Genomic DNA, 11,708 nt, shown 5'->3' with positions numbered 1-11,708 from the left:
TAGAGGGCCTCTAAAGTTTTTTTTCTTTCAAATCAGAGGAATTAATTTCTTCACTACCTCTAAGACAGCTTTGAAATGCATCAGTCATTCCTGACAGGTAAAAAATGTGAATCAGGAGGTCCAACCACACAGATGTCCACATACTGGATCACAGACCTGGTAGTGATTTAACTGTAAATCCTAAATAGTGGGTCACACTTGAAACCTCTGCAATCCAGCCCAGGCTGCTCCCTGCCATCTATGTTCCAGTATCTTCAGACAGCGTCGATGTTTTTCAAAGTGTCATAAAGAACACTAATGCCCCCTAGTGGTAGTTCAGAAGCAAGAAAATTCACCACATTTCTTATGGCTCGACTGACCAGAGCACATACACATTCTAGCTTCAAATTCAGCCTGAGGCTTTTCATGAATCATCCCCTTTTCCCACTCTCCACTGGAAAAAAACAACAACTTAAAATTCAAATTTAAAATTCAAACCACTGTTCCCAAAACTTGTCTCCACAAGATATCTCCAAGTCAAGAAATCACATCAATGTGCAAGCCTTCACACATTTATTTGAAAAAAAATGCATGTCTTTGAGAAATATGTACAAAACTGCAAAGCTGCAACAATGATGAGAAAAACATTTATCAGGTGCTGTGACCAGAGCTGTGCAGATCCATAAGGTAGAAGTCCAAAATTTTATAATTACATCCCAGGAGTGATTTTTTTCCCCACTTCCTCCTCAGCGTTTCCTCTTGGTCGCAAATTTGTAGATAGCTGCAGCATTGGGTGTTTCCTTTTTAACCTTCACTTTCTTATTTTTATCCTAGAACACATAAAAACACTGCAATAAAGACAGTCACAACAAAGTGAGACTAAAATAATCTTTGTGTCTTAAGTCCACCTCCTTACCTGTAAGTCCTTGCGGGTCTGAATTTTCTGACTGATGACAAACATTTTCTTTTCTCGGTCAATCCTCTGGGAAAGGATTTTATACTGGTGCTTCCTTTGCTTGGCCAGCTTCTGCAGGTACAGCAAAAGAGAGGAAGGGAAAAAATAGCAAAGACTTGAAATCTGGATTCTGAAGATTTGAAGTTTGGAGCCCAGAATGGCACAGACATTTGTCAGTAAAGATGAAAATATGCTTAATTTCCAGTAATTGCAACCACAGACCTTCATACTGCGAGGCTCCACAGCTCCTTGGATGCTCTTAGTCTCCAGTGTTTGCAGAGTTGGTCTGTTGTACACTCTATCCACCAGCTCTGGAGCCGTGTTGAGGTGTGTTGCCAGGTTAAATGACTGCACTGAGGGGACACAGTGAAAAAATTACTCAAACTTTTTAACTGCTCAGGTAGCCTCAACATCCTGGCGAACCAAGATTTTAAAAAGACAGTGTCTGAGCACAATATTCTAAAAATCTTACTTCAGAATGTTTTCCTTCTGAGCACTCATTACTTTATTTTATCTACAAAACATTTATATTTACCTTCCTTTTTAGAGTCCACAAAAAATGTGTGGGTGTTTTTTGGTTTGCTGTCTGCATCCAAAAGATGGAGTTCTCCTTTCAGCCTCTCGATTTTCTGAAAGCAAATTATATACAGAAGACGATCACAGAAGGCGCTAACGCTGACATCTTTGCTTTCTGTATGCACCGCTGCTGCTGCTACTCTCCAAGTCCCTCTTTGGCCATTGATTCTATCCCTCAAGAGGCATCCGAGTGTATTAAAGTTACATATTTATACCTTCCTGCATTAAAATAGCCTAAATGTAGTGGTGCACTGTTGCTTTCTCCAGAATGTGAAAACCTGTGAAGTCCCTATTTCTACTGTCATCCACCCCTTAGCACTCAGACACACCAGCTCACCTACGACTCTGCCCAAGCACTATCAATGTACACTGCACAATGACAAGTTGTAATACTGGAGTAATTCAAGCATGCATGTTGGAACTGAAGCCCAACTCTGAAGGATCATGAGACAAACAGTTCCAACATCCAAGCTGATGGGCTTGGATCCTTTGGTTTGTATGAATTAAACAAGCCCTGAAGAAACCCTGCTCTTGAGCACATTGCACTTTCAATGAAGAAAAATTTGCACACACTGGCATTTATGTCTTTTATCATATATTAGAATGTAGAAAAAAAAAAACATATGGAAACATTAAAAAAGTAAAAAGCTCAATTTTCACCATGGGTGGTCTTGAAACTGCTGGACACATGACAGTGGCATTTGATTCATTACTAAAGACAGCTCTCTTGATTTCCACTCAGTTTTATTGATTGTTACTGGCATCTGAAAAGCTTGTGTGTCCACGTCTTTAACCATAAAGCCTCGCTATCGAAGCTTCAGAGACACTTAAAAACTTTAGCTGAGTTTAAAGCTAATGGCACCAGATCATAGGAGAGAATGAAATAGGAAAAAACAGAGGATGACTGGTTTTCACAACTACTTCTAGAAAGAGCAGCAACACAACTTTAAGTTGGAAGCCCTGTCTTTGGGTTTGAAAGCTTTAAAAGCTTTTTATGATAAATGTAAAAACACTTAACTTAATACAAGCTTAAAACTATTCAATAAAAATTACTTTATTCCACACATATCAATTATAAATCATACGCACTCATTAGATTATGTGAAGAAAAAAACAACACAATTCTGTGCTCCTCATTACAACTAAAAACCCATGACCGACTCAGCTGGTACCAACAGTAAAGTGACAAAGATTCAGGGATTATTCAACTGAACTGCAGGCTGACACAGATCAGGTCGGAGACAAATACAGAAACAATTTCAAAATGTAAGTACGGTAGTAAACTATCTGTCTGATGTAGAGTAACCATTTTTTTTCCAGAACTGATAACACCTGGGAGCACTTGATTTTATTTTTTTCCCTCCAACATTTAAAAAACAAACAAGAAAGGCACTCAGAGAGCGCAGTACTCTGCCAGGGCTGCTCAGTCTTTGTACCATTTCCAACAGATGAAACCTTTATAAAAAAAAAAATGACCTTGCGCTTAGCACAGGCGTGTTATGAATGTGTACATTATGTACGGATACCAAATCACCTGACCTAAATATGTAGTGGGCAGTGGGAATTGATGGGGCTCAGAAACACCCCCACAATTTAATCAGGTGTTCCTTGTATCATTTCCGAGGATAACTCCCAACAAGTTCTGGTGGATTTGTAGTAGGAAAACAGTTGTGATCATCAGCAGGCAGCTGATGTAGTGTTCACTTGTTGTCATAGTTACAGTGACGCCGTGCCGCTATCTCACAATGATACAGAAATCTTTAACAAATCCGTGGATACAGACAATAAGCTGCATCACCGCCAAAATCTAATGAGGTGGTCCTTGTGTCATTTCTGACTTTCCCTGAAAATTTCATCCAAATATGTTTGCCCGATTTTGAGTAATGTCGGGCACAAAGACGGATTCACAGACAGAAGGACAAACGTACGCCGATCGTAACATAACTCCGCCGTGTTCCTTCGCAGAATAATTAAGACATTTAGAATTTTTATGGCATTTTAACTTTATCATATTGCATGGAAGACATTTTTATGTTCTCTCTACTTCTAGTGATGATGAGCCCACAGTGAGTAAAAATGTGACAGGATCCGAAAACAACTGCTTGGGGTTCAGAGGGTTAAAATATTACGAGTTTAGAAATCTAGTACTATTGGGGCTGTTGTATTGAGTGAATGGCTTTCATTGTTCTAACCCTGCAAACATGTAATTTAATGTCAAGTCTCTCTTGCAACACTGGTCTGTAATAGTTTGTTAATCACATAAATGTGATTTTTCCCCCCCTGTATACAAGACTGATTATGGAGAAACCAAACATACCTTTGCTTCTGCAACCCTTTTCATCTCTACATATTTGACATCCTGCGTCCTCATCACTTTCTTCTGCTCCTCTGTTACCTCCTCCTCTTCATTCTGTTTCTTCATCACATGAACTCCATCCTGTTGACATACACAAAATAAAGCAGACAAGTGAGATGCTGTAACCATATGTGAGTCATTCCATGTCAATTCAACAAATGCTTGTTGCACCACTTTCTCAGATCCTCCCAAAAATTTTTTTGGGCTTTATTTGGGTAATTTTATGAACAAATGCAAAGTATTATGGTTATAAACATACAGTATAAGCAGTAATGATCTAATCTAATACCCATAGTCAGTCCAAACTTAATCCTCGCCTATGATTTTAGGGTTTTAAACTACTAAAAAAAAGCAATTTATACTCCTTTTACATGGTCAGAATTTTTTCCCCTTCCAAAACTTTTACCCTTCTGGTGAGAAAAGTATAGAAATGAATGAAAATAAAAAAATACTGGACTGTGGAATTTCCCAAAATATCCTTATTATTTCATGGGCGACTTTATTTTGGGTTTTTCATGCCTCTATTTTAGGACTTATTCTTGTGAAAAGACATTGAAAGAATGAATTTTCTTCTTTACTAATGAAAGTTGCATAAGGTAAAAGTTTTAAAACATTAAAATAAAGCTTATTTATTGATTTATAGGCTGTTGAACTCAGGTGTAGACCCAAAATAGCCTAACTTTAGGCATTAAAAAGTGCATGTGGGATACATGGTACGCGGTTCAAATTTTTTTTGGAGGAACTAGTATGTGTGAAGTATGTGTGAACTTACTTTCATATTTGTTTCTTGTGCCAAAGATGAGCAACTGCTGAATCAATTTACTATACATTTTGATCCTCGTTTTTGTTTTTAGGAACCATTTACATGACCAACTAAAGATGAAAGATGAATCTGAAGCATCAGCATCGTAGTATAAGTTACAAAGGGCATATCTGAAGTTAATTATTATATAGACATTGTTTTTTCTTTCATACAGTAACTGAATAAGAAGAAATGGCATCACTCCCAGACTGCATTCTCAGGACAGCCTCGGTATCGTATTTGACTTATCAGCTGAATTTGAAGATTTGCAAGTGAAATTCATGCACCCAAAAGGTCCCAGCAAGAAGTTCACATGGCCTAGAAAGGATGACGTAGTGTGGGTGCCTACAGCCCACATCCTCTGTCCAATCACTGCTCCTTCAACACGCCGTGGTGGACAGTACCACATATCTGGTGCAGATGATGGCCTGATTTCAGAGAAATTCAAGCAGTTCAAAGGACAGAAATAGTGGTGTGATAAGTTGGGGACAAATTACATGTTTTACATGGGACCTAAGGCAATATAACTCATTTTAACTGCAATATATTAGTTAGAATTCCTAAAAAAACGCCTATAAAACATAGTGCATTTCTTGGTTAAATTGGCCATGAAGGATTCAAGAAACAATGTTGATACTTCAGATATCAATTATTCGGATGTTTATTGTTATACAGACAAAGTTTCATGTTTCTACTCCATGTCCCACATTGGTTTCTGTGCCAATATATGTATGGTGTTTTTCAGTCTGTTTCATAAATAGGCATCGTTTTGAGGTCTAAGGAGACTAGCTAGCTCTTGGATATTTTTAGGTTAGAGAGAACTTTTAAGGTACTTTGAGATTTTTATAACATATGAACCTTGTTACTTATTAAAATTTGTGAAAAAAATGCCTAAATTCTTGAAAAATGCCATTTTCGCCAAATTTTTAAATTGCCCTGTACCACAGAGAAATGGGTATATTCATTCCAAATTTTTTTTCCTGCTCTATTGTTAAGGTGTTTGAACCCTTCAGATCACTTGTAAGTCTATATCATCAGTCAGTTCCCAGTATTATCTTCCTAAATCAAGCCTTTCTACCTAACATATCAATTTCCGAGTGGAAAAATAGGGATTTAAATATTTTATAACTTAGCAAATAGCAATCATATGATGTTAAAACTTTGCAAGTAATCTATTCTTATGTTGGGATAGTTAAAAAAAAAGTTTGGAGATGATCAGAGGAGGTCATGCAACAAAATTTCCTCAGATTTGTTGAAATGAGATGGAATGACTCATGTGTCTGACGTAAAGTGAGGTGATGTTTGTGTGGTAGTGATGTGGATCTTACCTGCAGCTGAGAGTTGATCATCTTATAGTAAAACTCATCTGGGTTCTTCTCCAGAGCTTTCTTTCGGAGAGCAGCAAGGGTGTTTTGTTTCTTGTGATAGTCACTACACAACAAACAGACGTATAATCATCAGATAGCTCTGGCAATGATTGTTTTATTACCATTAAAAAAAGAGTACCTCTTTAACTTGTATTAACTTACTCTGCTCGGAGTTTGTAGTCTTTCTTCTTCTCCAGTAATCCCAAATGTTTTCTGAAACCAGGCTATTCGAATAAAACGACACAGACACAAGACGACACACTTTTAAGTTAGGTAGCTATTGTTGTCATGTTTGAAGTACCACAGTTTGGCCAGCTAGTTAGCTAACATGCTAGCTAACAAACCACTGAATTACTCACCTGAGACCTTTCATGGTGGTTTTTCTGTCGGGATTTCAGCGCTTTCCTGAAAGAGGACATTGTAGAAAGCTGTCTCCGAGCGTAATGAAGCCTAAATATAATTAAAAGAGCTTTTCTAGTATACACACACTCTGCAACCTCCCTGTAGTTTGCTTCAGTTCTGGTGCTTCCCTGGAGCCGAACACGTGGGTTCCTGCCTGCTTCAGAGCGGATCGACTTTCATTTCCCTGCCGCAGATTCGCAACAGAACTCCAACTTACATTTTTACAGACTTAAAAATAATTAATCTTGTAGATATTTTGCTGATTTTAAAATATTTTATAATTTTTATTTATTATTTAAATAAAAATTAAGCTTCATAAGATAATTTTCGACAAATTGAAATGTTTTGGATTCAGCCTCAATGTGGTCGTACGGTCTAACACTAGGGGGCACTGTTGCATATGTGTACATTTTATAATGTGTCTTTACGGGAGTTTGTGTCCTTTGGCTGACACGATAGTAGTGTTCTACAAAGGTGGTAAAAGCACAGCATTTAAGTACAGTTGTGAGGCGCTTAAACTTTATTTGGTTATTTCCATTTGACACTACTTTATTGTTCAATTACCCTACAATGCCAAGGGAAAATGTACTAAACATCCATTTTTAATAGTTTAATATTTTACAAGCAAAGCATATCGCCAATTTAGAATATATAAAGCATCTTTATAGACTAAATTCTTCTTTACAATACAAATTGGCTAAGATAGGTAGTATGCTTACCAGCTACAACCCTAAAATTATTATTTTGTGTTTATGAATTAGTCTTATTCATGTAGCTAATAGAGGAATATATAATTGGAATCTAAAGTTTAGTATTTACAAAGGCCCTTCTGGTGAAATAATACTTTAAGCATTTGTTTTTCAAATAGTGGCCCTGCATGTGTGAACACAGAAGATTCAGATGTAAGAACGTATTTTTATTCCTGCATTGCTCTTAATGACAAAGAATCCAAATACTAATTTCTTCACTGGTATTACAATCATGAGAAATGAGTACACACATGGAAATACAATAAATTTAAAATGACTTAATCAGCCAATTTCCTTAACAATGTTTTATTTTAGATAATAGTTCAAGGCCCCGTGATACTTATTTTGGCCTTAAATATTCAGCACTACAAATGTTGCATGATAGGGGTTACTGGCAAAGGGAAAGGGGGATTAATCACATTTGTCAAACTAGGAGTCCAGTGCAATTGGTGCCTGACATTCTCAAGCCATATATAAGTCAGACTTGGCGTAAAACAAGTGAGGATCATAACACTGCTGATTTAATATCTTTTGGCTGCACTGTGTAATACATCAAACTGTTTTGGTCATGATAATAAGGGTCAACATTTGCCAGAGAGCACAGTTTAAACTAATTGCTAACAAGTTCATGTTTTTCCAACATGAACGTTTACTGCACGTTTTCTTTGGGGTTCCAAACCTCTATTTAGAGTTATGTCCAAATCAACAGCCCTAAAAGAGATCAATCTTATAGTTGGGGCTGACTGGGTGACCCACAGGGGTTCGGCTCGTGTCTTCATTGCACAGCTGACTCCCTCTTGGACGTCCCTTCGTTCTGCCCCTAGTCATGCTGCTATAGGCCTCGGCTGCTGGGGGACTTCTCTTGACGCACTGAGCCCTTCTCTATCTACCTTTACATTTAATATGTATACCGTTATTGCAGTACATTCACTCTGTTTCCCCTGTGCTATTTCTCCGAGTGTCCCTGGTCCCAGAGCTGGATGCTTCAGATCTGCGGTCGATGTTCCACCAACCGGTCTAGTTTCCATCATGTCCACTGTGGGATGCTGCTGCTGACCTTCCTCCAGCCCTCTGCTTCCAACTCCCCTTTTTCCACCAGTCAACTCTGCATCGCCCTCACTATACTTGTTATGCTAACTTACATACTGTTTGAATTTTACTGCTAGCTATATATGGAGTATGTTTAATATCAGAGCCGTACATCATAAGAGTAAACTACGAGTCAGTTTTCAATGTTAGCTTATACTTTGTTTGTGTCACATATCTTGTCATACATGTATCCAAATGTGTGTTGTGTTTTCCTTGCTTTCCCACCCCTCCCTCTCCTCCCATCCCTCCCCCTTGCCCTCCTCTGTCCTTCTCAACCCGCCCGGCCAGCAGGCAGATGGGTCCCCCCGATATAGAGCCGGGTTCTGCTCGAGGTTTTTTCCCTGTTAAAAGGGTGTTTTCCTTGCCACTGTCGCCTTTGGGCTTGCTCTGGGGGTCAGGCATATGGGTTCTGTAAAGCGTCTTGAGACGATTTGACTGTAATTGACGCTATATAAATAAAATTGAACTGAATTGAATTGAATGTAGAAACTGTAATTTTTTTTAAAATTACACACACTCACACAAGAAACAAACTGCCACCATTTGATTTAAACGCAAACATTTTGCTATGTGTCCTACAGGTAGAGCTAAAAGATGACTCTAGCTCACATGCAGATAACTTTAATGTAGACATAAAGCTCTTCTGGGCTGTTTTTCTCTCCATTTTGAGAGAAAAAAAAGTGCAGCAGGAACTCAGAAGATGAGGGGGTCACCACTCCTCCCTGGAAGAAAAAAACTATCCACTTCCTGACATGATATTTTGGGGAGAAGAGAGACAAAGACAAAGCCACAGCGGCACCAGTCTCCTAATCTCACCCAGACTTCCATCTCTTTGTGGATGTGAGAAGCCAGCAAGACAGAGAGTGATATTCCACTAAACAGCCATTTTTTCCCCCCATGAAGCTCACTATCCCCCCACCGACCACAAGGAATTTGTTTTATATGTGTGAGATTTGCCCGGCATGCAGAATGTTTTGCGGGTGATGAGACCTATGAATGGGATCAGTGTTTCCACATTATGTCACCGGCTTGTTTATCAGTCTGATGGCTAATGACCCCGATTCCTGTGAAAGTTTCAGCCCAAGGCCTGACTGATCCACTCACCCACTAACATATGTTTAACGAGGCAAACACAGACGGCAGCCAGGATTTACGGGTTAAATGTCTGCGTTCTGACTTACTGGGCTCCGTGCTGTTTAATTCATGTGAGTATTTATCATTACAAGTGAAATGCCTGGTGAGCCACGGCGGGGGTAAATACTACTTTAGAAATCAGGGGCTTGTAACAGGCTAATGCAAGAACAGAAGCACAAATGCTTGTGGGTTTGTTCAGGGTCAGCAATGGAGGAATGCCCTTGTGGGGCAGATGCAGAGCCATTCGGTTTTCTAATATGACCCTGTAAAAATAACACTGCTGACATATTGCTGCACTTGGGCTGAGCTCAGGACTTTGGTATGTCTCCCCTGACCATGGTTGGTCCTCATCTGCAGCGAGCTGCCTGGCCAGCCCAGTCGAAAAATGTATGAACCAGAAGTTCCTCCTGTGAGATTATTTAGTTGTATTTCTTTAAACTCAGAAATCAGTCTGTTAAATATGCCATTAAAGACTGAGCCTTGTACTCTACTCTTCACCACTTTATACTGATATTATAGCCTAGCTATAATATAGGGTGGGTCTAGTTACCCTCCATAAGGCTCGAGGATGGATGCTCCTAAAACAGGCTGGACGAATCACCATGAAGTGTAGAGTCAGAAGGCGGGTGTAACTAAGTGACGACAGAAGCGCGACGATTCTGACAGAAACAACCGGCGCACAATAAACAGTTATCTTTCGACTCGGCTTTGGCCACAGCCCTTAAAGATTTGAAGCTAAAATTCAACTTGAAAGATAAACAAAGGACGGCACTGAAGTGTTTCATTGAGAAGAAAGACGTATTTGGACTTATGCCGACGGGATATGGCAAAACCAGTTGGCTCCGCGGCTCCACTGGTTGGGAAGCTAATGGGACTTAGCCACAATCTGCCGGCGCTCTAGGAACTACGTCAACCTATTCGTTGCACTGATTGGTTGTATACCTACCCAATTGCTGCAGAGGGATTTGATAGACAACCTTTTAGCCCGCCTCCCTCCCTGTCGAGCGTGCCTAGACCCTTGTGCCTTCAGAACATGGGTCTAGCACAGCTAGGCTACTGATGTTATGCTTTTGGAGGGAAATATTGCACTTGTTACTCATCTATATTTATTTGACAGCTACAGTCACAATATAATTACTTTCAAGATTAAGAATTTCCTGAAAGAAATTTTAGAATCTTCTGAAACACAATGCATTTGAACATTTTCTCCATTTTCTCTTGTGACTTCACATGCAGTGTCTTGCCTCTAAACCCCTAAGCTGCTTTAGTTTTTAATCACTAATCAGGCAAAATGATTTCACAAAAAAACCTCAAGATTAGGAAACTAAAAACAAAATTCTGCAGCCGAAACTTGTTTTTTTTGTCCTTCCTACCTCATTAATCACCTGTGACCCCCAGATTGGGAACCACTGGACTAAACCAAGTGCGGGTAAAATTAGCTTCCCCACAACCTGCTACAACTGTAAAGTGATGCTTATGTATTGACAAATCGGCACTGACAGTCTAATAACTACACTCACCATTAGATTTTGAATGCAGAGCCGTTCCTGTGTTTTAAAGTATTATTGCACTCTGCTCCTTGATGTTTGATCCCCGACAGCCAACAGTATAGGTACACTCCTGGGTGGGATTCTCACCATAGTCCCATAACCACAAACTCTTGTAAAACAAAATTGTCTACAATTAAGTGCTTATTCTCTCTGCTTGAGTTTTGAGAGTGTATATTGTGCCACGACTGGTTTTACACTCAAAACAATCACAGTGGCAAAGTGCTAAGGAGCAAACAGGTTTTTAGATGATGCAGTAGTACACTTGAAGTGCTCTGTATATTTAAAAAAAACCTGTAATTGCTGATATCATCTAAAGCTTCTTTAAATTGACGGTGTTTTGATGGGTTGTTTTGAGGTTATCTTTGAAAACCAGCACATTACTCCACATGTCCTTGTATCTAAAGCTACAAACACATTCTAAATGTATTTTCAGTGTCTTTACTCCCTTTGACTGTGTGAGGTTTTGCGTATCACGTCACCATAAATAACAATGTTTTCGTTACATTGCAGCACAATACCACAGTCTCCGCTTGCTATTATGCACATGTTGAAAACAGACACAAGCCAATGTTTCAAGCCATATCTACATATTACTTAAGTGGGACATTTAACAATTTAATTGCCCCATTAGTCTGGTGCTCGGGGTCATGATGCTCATTAGAGGTACTTTTACTCAAACCGCACATCCAAGGGGAGTTTAAGGTTGACGGTGTAGCATTTAAATTTCATTCAGCAGAGCAAGATAGTCA

At 39.1% G+C, this 11,708-nt stretch overlaps 1 protein-coding gene across 1 annotated transcript; it reads right to left on the bottom strand.

Annotated features, from left to right (window-relative positions):
* Positions 1-535: 535 nt before the first annotated feature.
* Positions 536-6,587, bottom strand: utp11 (UTP11 small subunit processome component). Its single transcript, XM_022212128.2, has 8 exons — positions 6,395-6,587; positions 6,198-6,259; positions 5,997-6,099; positions 3,828-3,947; positions 1,470-1,563; positions 1,157-1,287; positions 896-1,006; positions 536-809 (listed from the first exon to the last, which is right to left on the bottom strand). The coding sequence occupies exons 1-8, from the start codon at positions 6,452-6,454 to the stop codon at positions 726-728; spliced, it is 765 nt and encodes a 254-aa protein (XP_022067820.1). The 5' UTR covers positions 6,455-6,587; the 3' UTR covers positions 536-725.
* Between the last annotated feature and the right edge of the window lie 5,121 nt (positions 6,588-11,708).

The sequence above is a fragment of the Acanthochromis polyacanthus genome, chromosome 12 (assembly GCF_021347895.1).
Source record: "Acanthochromis polyacanthus isolate Apoly-LR-REF ecotype Palm Island chromosome 12, KAUST_Apoly_ChrSc, whole genome shotgun sequence".
NCBI lineage: Eukaryota > Metazoa > Chordata > Actinopteri > Pomacentridae > Acanthochromis > Acanthochromis polyacanthus.
This window is presented reverse-complemented; position numbering and strand designations above follow the sequence as displayed.